Genomic DNA, 16,202 nt, shown 5'->3' with positions numbered 1-16,202 from the left:
CCCCCCCCGGCTACGGGTGTGATTTCTATTAGTTGTCATCTTAGATTTTAAAATTGTTATATATATTCTGCAAGGTGTTGCCTCGCAGATTATGTGATTTTTTACCGAATAAAAATATGATGAGTATTAGCAGAGATATCGGTACTTTTATTTAGTACCACTACCTGAATTCCGGCCTTTAGACCTGCCCCCATTTTACCAACATTCCTCTAAATCTGTCTAGCACAAAGTCTAGCCTGGTACCCGAGGCCTTCCGATGTTCAAAGAACGAAGGCCAGGCATCGGATGTCGAATGGATTCTTCCACTGATCAAAATCCAATATGGCGGACTCAATGGTAAGTAATGGGAATGTACGTAAATGAGCGTATCATGGCTTAATTAGCTGTGTCACTTTCGATTTTATGTCATTAGTTGCCAGATACAGACCTTAGGAAATGTATAATACTTGGTTTTCCATGTGACACGCTTGTTTGATATAGTCTTATCCCTTTGTATTCAAGTAAGTAGGTGATTCGCCAACTCGCATATTTTTCACGTGTGTTAAATTAAATCTAACCGTGTCACTTCGTTTTTTCTACTATTGATGGGTTACATTGGGTTGCTGGCGAAGATATATACTGAGTTTTATAGATGACACGCACCAGTTTTCCTATTTTGAACCGACAATTATTTCAGATCGAATTTCCTCGACTCATTCTTGGACAATTTTTTATTACATATAGATCTAATGACGTGCTTTACTTTGATAAAACTTTAGGCTATAGCTGAAGTTTATACGATGATTTTCTTGTGCGATGATAGGGGTGTTTTAAGCTTTTATTGGAGTTATAGTGTACAATTTTACAGATTCTCAATATTATATAATATATGTATATTAATCATTTTAATTTCAGATGAATTTCCATACATATGGAAAGAAGAAACACATGATAGTAGATGAAAAACACCCTCATATATAATGCTTCATGAATATGCAAAACCATGCCAACAGGTATAATATAAGATGTATATATTGCTTGTGTAGTAGATAATAAGGCTATTTATGCATTTTATAATTCAGTAACATGGTGTCTTGACAGTGTCAATTATTTTTATTATGTTGACCTGCCAACTTTATGCTTGATCCAATAGGCTTGATTTAAAGTTTCTGTTTTTACTTTGGTTTAATGTGAATTCCTCTCTGATTCACTTGTCCTGTTTGTCCAAAATTATATTTGTGGGTCAGTCCACAATTTTTATATATTGCCAAAAGTTATACATTGAGGTATTCTATTTTTGTGTTAGCATTATATTGCATTTATTTGTAACTCAAATTCTTTGTCTTCTTTATGAGAGAACTGAGTTCATACACTTCAATTTAAAAATCTTAGGCTGTAGTAGCCAGGAATTCTGTATCACAACAAAAACAAATTTTACATAATGTGAAGTACACAATATGGCACTATAGTAACATTTCATTGTTATGCTTTTGCACAAACTTGTTGGTACTGCTTGGATTTGATACTAAAATTCACACCTGCTAAAGTTTCAAAGAAAAAATGTAGAAGATCACAATCTGGAGAAACCCTCATTCATCCCCAAAACAAACTTTTGCATTTATATTTCTCTCACTGTATTGAAAATTTCAAGATAGTTTTCAATACATTAAAGTTGTGGTACTTGTGTACCAAATTAATGACTCTTAATATAATTTTGTGGAAAAAGGAAAGGAAAGATAACCAGATTGATCTCTTTATTTTACTATGTAGTCTACAGACTCCAGATGGAAAGATACAAAGAAAGAAATTCTAAAGGGGTATTCAAGGACTCATCCTCCTCCAAACCAATTCATATTGGAAGGAATTAACATCCAACTTGAATGAAGAATTACACACAGGCACTTAATTAGGCCCCAAGCGATATAAGTGCTTCTGGAATTACAAACTTCCATAACAGGTTAACAACTATATCAATTTGTTACAGTCTGTTATTGAAGTTTTCCACCTCTTACAGCGATAACAAAAACAATTATTTCTGGCATCTAAAGGTGTTAGAAGTTTATCATATTCTAAAATATGTTCTCTTTGTTAGTGGAAGAAATTCAATCCCAAATTGATTAAATTAGATACTGACAATTTCTGTATTGATAAAACACAATAGTGAAAAATGCTTGATTTTTTGTATGAAATGAACTGACCTACCTTGTTTTATTTCAGGTGCATCATGCAGACCCTTTTAAAAAGGAGAAGCCAGATCTTCAGAAGACTTCCTTAAAAATGAGAATTTTCTGAGTGGAAGTGAAGAATGAAAGGTGAAGATAACGAACAGTGATCAATCTCATAACTCTTATAAGAAGAATGTGGCATGCATACAAGCAGACAACAGCATTCCCTCCCTCTTGTTTGTGTAAGTAAAACCTACATGAATATAAAACTTTAGATGAAAAGGGAAATATAAATTACAGACTTGTTTCATTATTTATCTATGATAAAATAATGACATCATTAATATTTATGATGTATGTGCATTATGTATTTACTACTATTCCTGATCCATATCAATACACATCTTTACTGATTATACTGATGTTTGTGACAATGTTTTTAATTTTTAGATCAGAGGTGAGCTTTTTGAGAAAGACTCAAGGAGGGAGTTCGAGAGTGTCAGTTCTCAGATCAAGAAGTTAGCCAACAGTAGGAGGAGTAGCAATTCATTCCACATTATGACATGAGAAATACGTGACTAGAAAGACCTTAAAAAGGAGATTTGGCATTGTTTCATGTGAAAATGGAAGAATCTTTGAAATACATAACACATACATGTTTCAGTTACTTGGGGATAACACTTATGAGGAATTTTGCCATATATCAGATGGGAATGTGTTGCACAAGAAATGCTTGATCACAACCCTCTTTTATTAGAAACCTTTTCTATGCAAATAATTATTGTAAATGAAATTTAGCTATTTCATTAGACTAGTAAACATGTTTTCTGTGCAAGTGTGTGTCTTTGACATTAAATGCTATGATATTGAAGTATTCTTAAACAATAGAAGATCTCTACTAGTTCTTTCAAAGGAAGCCAACAACAGGAATCGAACCTGTTCCTCCATCGTACAGATACGAAAGTGTGCACCAGTACACCATGTTGGCATATATTAAGAACTGGTAGTCTTGGAGAGTAAATATTGTATTATTCTTGTACAGTTGATACTGGTTGGTGTGATATATATATGTATATATATATAATATACATACAAGTATATATAATGTATGCTTCATGTTTGCTAGTCGTTAATAAAGCATTTGAATTGAATATATTCCTTGTTCATGAAGAAAAGTCTAATATTCTGAAATTTAGATAAATCTAGCATTTCTGTATGTGAAATACCTTTAAATCTAGTTGAGAGAAATGTCTTTGTAACCCAGTGATTATCTGGGTCAGAATAGGTCCTCTGCACCTGATTGCATATTATGACAAAAGAGTTAACATAAGAATGATCATTGAATGAGATTATTAACTGAAATTGTGTGGCACAATTAAATAAGAACAGTCTGATCCTCACTGCTCAAAAGGCCAAAGTATCATGTATAGGTCTAAATACAGGCAATTGATGGTGACCCTTGAATATGAATGAATTTTAAACAATAGAGAATCAAATAATGACTGACATATATGATGTACATTAAAATATATTAAGAACTAAACTAGCATAAGATTGCAACATAGAAGGGCCTGAAAACCATTGGATCGAAGTTATTGGGTCCATATGAGTGAAATATTCTCGAGAGGGACGTTAAACAATATACAGTCAATCGATCTTGAGACCAAAACTTATTTCCACATTGTGTTTACATAATTAGTGCATGTAGCTTTAACTTGTATCTTTCTAGAATAAAATGTTATGCCTTGCTTAATATTGATTATTTACAAAATGCAAGGGTGGCTCATAAACAGCTAGCAGTTACAATAATATTTATACTGCTTAACAAGGATAACCAGTCAAAATGAGTCGAGGAAATTCGATCTGAAATAATTGTCGGTTCAAAATAGGAAAACTGGAGCGTGTCATCTATAAAACTCAGTATATATCTTCGCCAGCAACCCAATGCAACCCATCAATAGTAGAAAAAACGAAGTGACACGGTTAGATTTAATTTAACACACGTGAAAAATATGCGAGTTGGCGAATCACCTACTTACTTGAATACAAAGGGATAAGACTATATCAAACAAGCGTGTCACATGGAAAACCAAGTATTATACATTTCCTAAGGTCTGTATCTGGCAACTAATGACATAAAATCGAAAGTGACACAGCTAATTAAGCCATGATACGCTCATTTACGTACATTCCCATTACTTACCATTGAGTCCGCCATATTGGATTTTGATCAGTGGAAGAATCCATTCGACATCCGATGCCTGGCCTTCGTTCTTTGAACATCGGAAGGCCTCGGGTACCAGGCTAGCACAAAGTCCAACCTCCAAATCTCAAAGGCACGCCATAGAGGGAACTGTGTAATCTCAGATTAGGAACTGTGATGCTACAGGTAACGTTACCGGAAGAGTAGGCTTCAATAGCTCTTCATCAAAATGTTATTTTTATCTATGAATCTGATTATTTAGATGTAATAAGCAAACTAAGTTAAAACAAAAGTTGGAATCTGCCGACAAGCCCGATCTTGAGGGCTTGGCTAGAATAGAATAGAATAGAATATGATTTATTTCCAAATTAGGGCCCTCTCGGGCATACAGCATACATGATTGTTAACATTTCAATGTGCAATGACGATAAAAAGAAAAACAAAACAAGAGTAAAATCTGCACTATTAGTATGAGCAATGTTCATACATGAGATGTTTGAACATGATAATACTTATTTGCATTATATGTAAGTACCACCATGTAGCCTAATGTAAAACAGTCAGAAATACACATAGGGGAAAATATATATATATATATATATATATATATATATATATATAGATGTCTATATATATACATGTACATAACAACTCTACATGTAATACATGTAATAGTAAAGGTAGTAAAGTACATTATGATTAACTCCACTGTAATGCAAAAGATACCACGAGACGGTGCATTGGTACTAGATCAACATGTCATGTTTATAATGAGTGCATATGTGCAATATGGTTCACACATAATATACATTAATACTAGTAGTATATGAGCTTAGACAATGTACATAACACGAGACATTACTTGATGTAATATATGTAAGTACCACCGTGTATCATAATGCAAAACAGTCAGAAATACACACAGGAAGAAAATAATAACAATATATGCAATGACACATAATAATAGTAATAGGCACGTAGTACAAGTACATATGATTGAATGGAATGCAAAAGATACCACCAGAATAACCTAGCTGTGTCTCGGGACTTTAACTTAGCTCCTGAGCTTTTGGGTACAACCACAGGAGTTTGAAATTTTATCAATAAAGTCAATAAAATTCACTTGATTGACCAAGCCATGAGCTATGCGTTCGCTATGCTAACGCATAGCTCATGGCTTGGTCAATCAAGTGAATTTTATTGACTTTATTGATAAAATTTCAAACTCCTGTGGTACAACTGCGCAAGATGCTACAACTAAGTATTTACTGGTTCAATACTCATCCCATTGGTGCAAACATATTATGCATGTATTATTGAACAATATCCAGCTGAAAAATTTTGTGTCAATTCAAATTTTGAAAGGGTTTGACAGCGACTATATTTTGTGGCGGAAGGATTCACTAATCAAAAAGCTCTGCATGGTATTACAGTTTCTGTTTCATCCAATTTATCATCTATATTTATACCCCTATAGATCTATGTGTATTTCATTTTTTATAATTTATGATACATGGTAGTTGAGCCTTGGAACTAGTTTAAATGTTGTGATTTATTAATTTGGTTGATTTATTTTTTCAAACAACACCGATTCTTAAAAAGGTTAATTAATTTACACGAAATTTTGTATAAAAATTCAGTATTTTCGCCAATAATTCACAAATTTTTTATCTCCAACCCCCACTTTTTTAAGTTGCATTTTAAACTGGAAGACCAGACCTTGAAAATTATGTAAAATTTTAGAAATTGACATTACTCCTAATATGTTCTTTTAAACCCTCAATAATATGTTCTTTTAAACCCTCAATTTTTATATCATGAAGTTTTTCGTATATCAAGTGCAAAAAGGTCATTATTTATTTCCTTTAAATACTAGTATTAATTTTTTTTCATCTGTAGTGTTAGAGGACATGATTATATATCTATTTTATGTAATGATTGATTTGTGTTGCTTATGTTGTGTTGACACTATATATATACAGATGAAGTTTCCAATTTCAAGCTAAAACACGCTCTAAAACGGGAAGAATTTCCGGAAAAGGGCTTTTTTGGGGGGAGACCATACAATAAATGGGGCTTGGAATTTCTGGGGGGAGAATTTCAATGAATATTACATTTAATGAATGAATATAATGCCATAATTATTTGCACCCGTGCGAATAACAAGAGTATATATACAGACGAAGTTTCCATTTCCATAACGACACATTTACTTAAAACATACGTTTTTATTATGAAAGTGAAAAGGAAACAGTAGCATACAATCTGTATAATTATTCAGATTTACATTTATTTGAATAAATGTAGAGATGGCCCACATAATAAACGTTTTAAAACAAAATCTAGAAAAGTGCAAATAATTTAAACATTTACTCGGCCATCTCTACTAATTTTGCAAAGGTTTTAAATTAAATAATAAAAAATTAATGACTTTATTTCTTAAAATGTTTGATCCACGGGCCGCTCAAGGAAGATTTCCAATATACGGGACTTGAACTTTGCATGATTTTTCCCTTTCTCATGCAATCTGAAAACGCCTGTACCTCACTTGAATAGAAAGCAATTGTTGAATGCAAACAATAATGCATAGCTCTTATCCTTAGACGAATTTGACTCCACTTTTTGGCACTCTCTTTTCCCCTATAATAGCTCTAGCAAGTTTATCGTTATTTCGGATTTCAAACATTTCAGTTGAGCATCACTGAAGAGACATTATTTGTCGATATGCGCATCTGATGCATCAAAATTCGTACCGTATAAGTTTTACATTCAACACTACTCATGCAATTGTTTGTAAAGGAATAAATGTGTATTTCAATACAGTAATACAAGAAAAAGGATATTATTGAACTAAGAAAGTTTTTTTAACCCGTATTAACAAAACAAAGATGAAATTTAATGCAAGAGACGGGTACATAAGCATTCAAAATGAATGATTTTTAAAAAATGAAACAAATTATTATACGGTTTATTCCGTAACATTACTAAAGATAAATTTGGCTAGCTATCATTAATTTTGTATTCTGAATTTTTAGCTCACCTGAACCGAAGGTTCAAGTGAGCTTTTCTGATCACATTTTATCCATCGTCTGTCAGTCTGTCCGTCTGTAAACTTTTCACATTTTCGACTTCTTCTCCAGAACCACTGGGCCAATCTCAACCAAACTTGGCCAAAAGCATCCTTGGGTGAAGGGCTTTCAAGTTTGATCAAATGAAGGGCCATGTCCCTTTCAAAGGGGAGATAATCACCAAAATGCAAAAATAGGGTGGGGTCATTTAAAAATCTTCTCAAGAACCACTTGTCCAGAAGAGCTGAAAGTTTCCTGACATATTGCAGATTTAAGTTTGTTCAAATCATGGCCCCCGGGGGTAGAATGGGGCCACAACGGGGGATCAAAGTTTTACATACAAATATATAGGGAAACACTTTAAAAATCTTCTTCTCAAGAACCACTGAGCCAGAAAAGCTGAGATTTACATGAAAGCTTTCTGACATAATGGAGATTCAAGTTTGTTCAAATCATGGACCCCGGGGGTTGGATGGGGCCAGAATAGGGGATCAAAGTTTTACATACAAATGTATAGGAAAAATCTTCTTCTCAAGAACCATTGAGCCAGAAAAGCTGATTTTTACATGAAAACTTTCTGACATAGTGCAGATTCAAGTTTGTTCAAATCATGGCCCCCGGGTGTAGGATGGGGCCACAAGGGGGATCAAAGTTTTACATACAAATATATAGTTAAAATCTTCTCAATAACCACTGAGTCAGAAAAGCTGATATTTACAAAAAACTTTCTGACATAGTGCAGATTCAAGTTTGTTCAAATCATGGCCCCCGGGGGGTAGGATGGGACCACAAGGGGGGGGGGGTCAAAGTTTTACATACAAATATAGGGAAAATCTTTAAAAATCTTCTTCTCAAGAACCATTGGGCCAAAGGAGTTGACATTTACATGAAAGCTTTCTGACATAGTGTTGATTCAAGTTTGCAAAAATCGTGGCCTCCAAGGGTAGTTTGGGCCATAATAGGGACTAAGGTTTTACATGCAAAATTAATATATATGAAAAGTCTTCAAATGTGGGCCAAGGTGACTCAGGTGAGCGATGTGGCCCATGTGCCTCTTGTTTGTATATAACGGAATAAACGCTATACTCAAATTTCCAAATATTATAAAAATTGAAATACATTATGATAAGGTTTATTCAGTAATATTATTTTAGATATTTAGCAGTTTAGTTGGCCAGTTAGCATTAATTTTCTTTCGGGGGGGGGGGGGGGGGGGTAATCACGGAATAAACGCTATATGGTTTATTCCGTGACATTATTTGGAGATTAAATTGGGCAGATATAAATTTTCTATTTATTTTTTTGTAACTCACGGGGAAAAGTTATTGGGATTTAGAAGAAAAAAAACGAATTAAAGATCATTTCTTATGATAAAACTTTAATAATGCACCAATTTAGTAAGAAAACAAATTAAGAAATAACGTCAACAATAACAAGATAATGCCGACTTTATAACAATAAAACATTCTATCTCTAGGCTTTCGCGTGCATATCAATGATATATCACACAGTCAAAACATTTGTAAATGGTAACAATCAACTGATAATCAATCAAATAGTGAGTTTATAAGTAATCAAATAGTCTTGTTTTATGTTTAAATTATTTTTATCATTTTCGACATTAGTACAGAGGGGGGTGCAGTCTGTGCCAAACAAGACACGTCATTCAACATACACTGTATATCTACACGGAAGCGATACCTTGCTATGCCTCAGAGAAGTGTTTAATGCTACAGGTAATGTTTATGATAAATTCTTGGAAAAACAGCTCTTCATCAAAATGTCCTTTTTATCCATGAATCTGATTATTTAGAAATAATAAGGAAATTAAGTGAAAACAAAGGTTGGAATCTGCTGACAATCTTACCTACTCCATGGGCGTTGCCGTGCTGAAAGCTCAAGTGAGCTTTTCTCATCGCCTCTTGTCCGTCATCTGTCCCTGTGTCTGTAAACTTTTTACATTTTCGACTTCTCCAGAACCACTGGGCCAATTTCAATCAAACTTGGCACAAAGAATTCTTGGGTGAGGGGCTTTCCAGTTTGTTCAAATGAACGACCATGCTTCCTTCTAAGGGGAGATAATAACAAAAATGTAAAAATAGGGTGGGGTCATTTAAAGGGACTGGTTCATGATGTTTGATAAAAATATTTTTCATTTTAAAAATAGAGCTCATTTAATGTTGACAGTTTGACCTTCTGAATACAAGAATAAAAGCAATATTTTAGCCATAAATCTGTGTTATGTAAACAAAGACTCAAGTCTTTTATGTAAACAAACAAACAAGTGAAATGTTGATTTTGTAATGTAAAGCATCTTAAGTTTGCTTAGTCACAAATTTTAACTTTTAGATGACACATTTTACCCCCCAAAATGCTTGATATGTGAAAGATATAATAAACTTAGATCAATATCCATTTCTTTTTAATCCTCTCTACCCAAACATGCTTTGTGGCAAGTTTGATTGAAATTAATCCAGTGGTTCTGGAGAAGAAGACAAAAGTTTAAGGCCGGACCTACAGATGCCGGACAACAGGTGACCACTAAAGCTAACTTGAGCTCATAACTTAATTGAGCAAATGAGTAATAATGGTCTTGCTTTTCATGAAAAAAGTTTTTTCTCTATATATTTTGATTTAAAAAAAATGCTCTCCTACTTTGGTCAAACCCTACCCACACGGCCATGATTTGAGCAAACTTGAATCTGCATTACCTGAATATGCTGGTATATTGACATGCATAAATAAGGTTCCACTATTCTGAACGACCCAAAAATAATACCAAATGGTTTCTTCACGGATCACTGGATATGGGCCGAGCTCATAATTATATGGTCAATGTTATTTACTTGGCCAAGAGAACAGGGTGTTGTGTATACTTTTATCAAAACACCTAGCTCTCTTGGGTGGCTGCAGATGTCACTCCACCTTATCATTAATCATGATACAGGTAAAATTTGGGATATTAACTTAAAATCGGGTCTTTAATAATTTAAGAGGATTTTAAAGATTGTTTTCTACAGATATGTAGATATCCCCGTTTAAACTGTGATCCCTATTGTGACCATACCCTAGGCCTCCTCTGAGGATCATGATTGACATAATAATTTTGAATTACATTATTTAAGGAAGCTATCACATACATTTTGTCATTTCTAGTCATGTGGTTCTTCAAAAGATGCTGCCATGTTTACTATTTCTTAATTATTTCCAATTTGAACGGGGTGTTGCCCTTCATTTTAACAATTTTGATTCCCCTTTACCCAGTGATACTTCATGGCCAGTGTATTGTAATGATTGGTCCTGTGGTTCTGGAGAAGAAGTAAAAATTATGAAAAATTTACGGACAGACGGACGATGGATAACATAGAATCAGAAAAAATCTCTTGTGATTTTAGCTCAATGAGATATAAACCATGAAAAATCAATCCCAGCAGGTGAAAGGAGTTGTGCTTTTGCTGTGTTCCCGCCGGTTTCTGTATTCAAAAGTAAATATTCACATTTCCAATGTTTTAGCTCTTCATATCTTTACAAATTGTAGAGATAGTCATTTCCTCATTAATGTGTTGCATTATGAACAATATTAAACTTGACAGATGTAGTAAATCTATTATACGGCAGAGAATTGTGATAGAAGTGAAAGTAGAATGTAAATATTAAAAAATGAATTTCAGTTTTGAAAATACATGAAGGTATGCATTGCAACACTTTATGCCAGCAAACTTTTTTATGGAGGAGTGTTAATGTGATAATACACAAATTTGCACAGGAAGAATATAGAACATCCCTTAATTCCCATGACCAATTATTTTTATCCTCCAAATTTAATAACTCATATTTTATGTAGAGTAACATTCTTATAAGAAAACAGTAAGGAACAGACAATATAAATGATTATAAAAATGACGAACCAAGGAATAAAACATCTGTTTGTGAATCACTGATGGTCCCCATATGGCAGCAAAGTAATACTGGTACCAAACGACGTGTTTTGTCCAAGGGGATACACAATGGCATGTGAAACATGAAAGCAAATAATATTGCAAGTTTAAATTGTTTGAAAATTAAGTCAAATTAACCCCAAAATCAAGGTTATGAGGTAACAGATTTATTGATTGTAATATGTATAGAGTATAGCTAGAATAACTCACAGAAGTAACTTAAAATCCGGAACATTATTGCGCGGCTTCGCCCCTGCAGGCCCCTGGTTCCCCCCCCCCCCCCCCCCCCCCCCCGAGCTTTGCCCTGCGCCCACTGGGGTATTGAGGCGACTCTCAATTTGGGCCCTCGTTTAACAAATACTGGACTGCACCTGTACTCTTAAGTTTTGTTTGACAATGGTTTGTGTCTAGTAAGTAAGTTTTGTTTGACAATGGTTTGTGTCTAGTAAGTAAGTTTTGTTTGACAATGGTTTGTGTCTAGTAAGTAAGTTTTGTTTGACAATGGTTTGTGTCTAGTAAGTAAGTTTTGTTAGTTAAGAGACTCGGAATCGCAGCTACGTTACTTTCCTTTTTCTCTATCACAAAATCTAAAATACGGGAACATAAATAGATCTCAGCTAGCAGCGCGGGCAACATGTCAATCAAACTGTTAGTATATGTAGAGTTACCTCCCCGGACTATAACTATTCAGTATTCAAAGCTTGAAAGGAGAGGAAAAAAGATCTTGTGAAGGCTGTGTCTAAATAACAAACCTTGAGAAAGACTACCAAATAAACTTTACCCATTTCAAATTTAGGTTGAAATAGATCCTATCAGGGGGGGGGGGGGGGGTATTTGTCACAAATTTGCTGAAAGAAAAGGATAGAAACTACATGGGGTAACCCTTTTGTTACCTATACGCTGCAGAATAAAATTGATACAAAATCAAACGGAACCAAACAATAGGTGGCGTGGGTACCTATAATGACTATAGTACCAGGACTATCCTGAAAACCATTTTGGTTCTCTCATGAAATATCACTTCCAACATATAGTACGGCATTATTCGATGATAAAACAATGATTTTTTGGATCATGGCATTTCCCTGTTGAGCTATCCTCTTGTGTGCACACCAACTGCAATATCCAACACCTCTTTGATGTGACCCCATAATAATGTGATATTCTATATTCAATGTATTACTGTGAAATTTGTATTTAAAAAATCTGGTCAAACAAAGCAGAGTTTCCAAATGTTATCACACCTCTGGTGTGTCCAGGGGTCAGTGTTTGTCTGATCCCACCTCTGGTATATCCAGGGGTCCATGTTTGTCCAACTATTATACCCCCCGCAACAAGTTGGGGGGGGGTGTATACTGGAATCGGGTTGTCCGTCTGTCCGTCCGTCCGTCTGTAGACGCAATGGTTTCCGGGCTCTAAAGCATTATCCTTTCCACCTACCGTCACCATATCATATATATGGACTACCCATGGGATGAAGATGTTCCCTATCGATTTTGGGGTCAAAAGGTCAAAGGTCAAGTGCACTGGACATCGAAGTAGCAATATGGTTTCCGGGCTCTAAAGTGTTATCCTTTCCACCTACAGTCACCATATCATACATATGGACTACCCATGGGATGAAGATGTTCCCTATCGATTTTGGGGTCAAAAGGTCAAAGGTCACGTGCACTGGACATCGAAGTAGCAATGTGGTTTCCATTTAAATTCTTTAATGGCTTTTTTCATCGCATGGAGATGCTGTGTTCCTAGATACCTTTTGGATCATAATACTGAAGTTTTACCTATTACAAACACCCTTTGGGAGATTGGGGTGAGCGGGGGGTATTCTTAGTGAGCATTGCTCACAGTACCTCTTGTTTTGTATTGCTTATATGAGTTATGAGATTGATCACTGTTATCTTCACCTTTCATTGATATATTACTTAGTAATATATTGAGGTGTTTTATTCGTCTTCTTGGAAACGAAATTCCCACATTCTATATATTACTTAGTAATATATTGAGGTGTTTTATTCGTCTTCTTGGAAACGAAATTCCCACATTCTATAGTTAAATGAAGCTCGGAAGATTTGGTTCAGACAGTTAAGATTTTATTCTTTCATGATCTGAAAATACCTCTCAATCATAACATGCACTGGTTTCTATCTTACCCAATTTTAATTTTCAAAATCTGGCCAGGATTTCTCGAAAAGAACTTAAGTCGAAATTAGGACTTAAGTCTAAGATTTTACTCAAATCATGACTGCTCAAATAGAAGAAAACTCAAACTTAAGTTTGAGATTTGTTTTTGAGAAACCCAAGCCAGATCCTCGAGTCCCATTTTGTTAACCATACTCCTGCACAGGGTTTTGTTAATCCAAGTATTTTGATTTCCTCACCAGTCACCAAACCCTCAATAAGTAGGACTTTCTTTTATCCTTTATGAGAGATTTGCTTTACATCATTCATGTTTCTTTGAAATTTTTCAGGATTTGGAAAAGCATGATGAATCCCCGCTACTGCAGTCAAGACCTGATCCGGTGTGACCTCTGTGAGACTGCTATGGTACAAATGTATTGTGATTTCTGTAATGTCAAACTTTGCATTACATGTATCGGACAGCACATTTCTGATGCATATGACAAACATAAAGTCGTGCCATTCAAACAACGTATGTCAACCCTAATATATCCAAAGTGCGCAGTTCATGAAAATAAGAGAAACAAGTTTCAATGCTTAGAATGTGATATGTGGGTGTGCTCAATGTGCATTTCTTCTGAAACTCACAAATGGCATGCCTTTAAAGATCTCTCCGCAATCAACAAGTCTAAAAAGGAGTCAATTCGAAGAGAAGCAGATGAGTTAAATGATATTTTATCTCCAACGTATGAGGACATCGTCTCTGACATACAGTCACAAATAGCAAATTTAGATGTTGAATACGAAAATCTTTCAGTTTCAATAATGCAACGTGGAGAGGAGTGGCACAAGGAGGTCGATACTGTCATCAACGAAATGAAACACGAAATCGACGAGATGAAAGACAAACATCTCGATATTTTGAAGAAGCATTTAGAAGAAATAATTCAGATACAATCTTTGGTTCGAGAATCACTCCTTACTCTGAATAAGATTGAGAAATCGAATGATGTTTCTGTGACCTTGGCATACAATTCCAATAGTAAGGAACTCCGAAACCTTCCACCCAAAATTCAAATTTTACGTCCAAACTTCAATGCAAAAGCATTATTGAGAGAAGACATCCAAAGTCGTTTTGGATCTTTAACCCCGCTCTCCATTTCAACACAAGAAGATGGGTATTACGAAAGGAAGCAGCAACACTCTGAGAGACAATTTCTGAACGTACATGAACTGGTCAGCACAATAAATACCGGCTATCACAATCTTCAAAGCATTTGCCTTTCGGCTGAGGATGAACTTTGGACGAGCGGAAGAGTAAGTGATGTGAAATGCTTCAACACCCAAGGCTTTCTTTTGAAAACTGTTAGAACAATTTCAGGAGAGATGCCAAATGATATTGCACTCACAAGCCATGGAGATTTATTATACACTGATTGGAAATCAATGAGTGTGAATGAAGTAAAGAAGGGACAGATAGAGGAGGTGATCAGGATGCATGGATGGACACCTGTCAATCTCTGTGTCACCGCCTCTGGTGATCTCCTGGTGGCAGCATACAGTGACGATCAAACTCAGTCTAAGATTGTTCGTTATATCAACTCCACAGAGAAACAGACACTGCAATTTGATGATGACGGAAAACCATTATTTTCAGGAAACAATTTTATCAAATACATTGCTGAAAATGGAAATATGGATATTTGTGTGGCCGACAATGGCGCCCCTGCAGTAGTGGTGATCAATCAGGATGGAAAACTACGATTTCGATATGACGGGCATTGTACAACTACCAACGAAGGATTTCATCCATTCGGCATCACGACAGACAGTCGCAAACACATTCTGATTGCAGACAGTAATAATCACTGCATTCATATCCTAAATGAAGATGGCCAGTTCCAAGTTTTTATCAGTATTGATCTATGCGACCCTTGGGGATTATGTGTAGACAAAAATGACCATCTACATGTGGCTGAGTTAATCTCAGGGAATGTCAAAAAAATTAGATATTTGAAATCATCAAGTGGGTATCCATAATAGAATATCGAGTATGTTTTTCAAAATTGAATACCCATATTTCACTATTCTGTGATTTCGTCATCATTAATATCGGGCCTAAAACGTTACATCTGAATATAAGTAATGATAGATGCCTTACATGTCTCTTTGATAACAATCAATGACGTCAGAAAGAAGAATTTCTCAAAACGTGCAGCAATTTACCACGTCAACATAAATAAATTAGAAATCTATTGTTTTGTCTGTGTTTTTGGAAAAAGAATGTGTCTTTTGATTTCAAAATGTAATATCTTTTCTCATAAAATGGAATGGAGAACAACCTAGAATGCATTATACCTGTTTCTACTAAGCAAGATGTCTCTTTGCTAAATAAATAGTCCAACTTGGCTTCAGTATTTTTCTTATGCTGTATTGTAAAACTTATACGGTACCAATTTTGATGCACCAGATGCGCATTTCGACAAATCAAGTCTCTTCAGTTATGCTCAAGCCGAAATTTTGGAAATCCGAAATAACAATAAACTTGTAAGAGCTATTGAGTGCCAAAGACTGGAGTCAAATTCGTCTAAGGATCAGGACTATGCATAAGGGAGATAATCCTTAATTTTGAAATTAATTTCTTTATTTTATCACAGCAATTAAATATGCATCCGTATTTTCGGGCTAGTAATGAAGTACTAAGCTACTGGGCTGTAGGGACTAAAAG

At 34.9% G+C, this 16,202-nt stretch overlaps 1 protein-coding gene and 1 long non-coding RNA gene across 5 annotated transcripts; both read left to right on the top strand.

Moving 5' to 3' along the window:
- Nucleotides 1-230: 230 nt before the first annotated feature.
- Nucleotides 231-3,295, top strand: LOC125647726 (uncharacterized). Its single transcript, XR_008796705.1, has 5 exons — nucleotides 231-336; nucleotides 895-992; nucleotides 1,750-1,936; nucleotides 2,197-2,386; nucleotides 2,595-3,295. It is a non-coding gene; the product is annotated as an uncharacterized LOC125647726 (long non-coding RNA).
- A 1,060-nt stretch (nucleotides 3,296-4,355) lies between these two features.
- Nucleotides 4,356-15,883, top strand: LOC125653835 (uncharacterized). 4 transcript variants are annotated; one of them, XM_056143579.1, is made up of 3 exons: nucleotides 4,356-4,451; nucleotides 9,108-9,151; nucleotides 13,825-15,883. In XM_056143579.1, the coding sequence occupies exon 3, from the start codon at nucleotides 13,838-13,840 to the stop codon at nucleotides 15,512-15,514; it is 1,677 nt and encodes a 558-aa protein (XP_055999554.1). In that variant the 5' UTR covers nucleotides 4,356-4,451; nucleotides 9,108-9,151; nucleotides 13,825-13,837; the 3' UTR covers nucleotides 15,515-15,883. The 4 variants fall into 4 exon arrangements, with proteins under 4 accessions (XP_055999554.1, XP_055999556.1, XP_048739455.1 ...); XM_056143581.1 differs by having other exon boundaries at nucleotides 4,402-4,458; nucleotides 9,111-9,151; XM_056143580.1 differs by having other exon boundaries at nucleotides 4,448-4,533; nucleotides 9,041-9,151.
- Nucleotides 15,884-16,202: the final 319 nt, after the last annotated feature.

Source organism: Ostrea edulis, chromosome 7 (genome assembly GCF_947568905.1).
Source record: "Ostrea edulis chromosome 7, xbOstEdul1.1, whole genome shotgun sequence".
Lineage (NCBI taxonomy): Eukaryota > Metazoa > Mollusca > Bivalvia > Ostreida > Ostreidae > Ostrea > Ostrea edulis.
Note: the sequence above shows the minus strand (reverse complement) of the source record. Positions and strands in the feature narration are given on the sequence as shown.

Bases quoted from the DNA above. Each gene is read 5' to 3' on its own strand.
- LOC125653835 (XM_056143579.1), top strand. From the start codon at position 13,838: ATGATGAATCCCCGCTACTGCAGTCAAGACCTGATCCGGTGTGACCTC.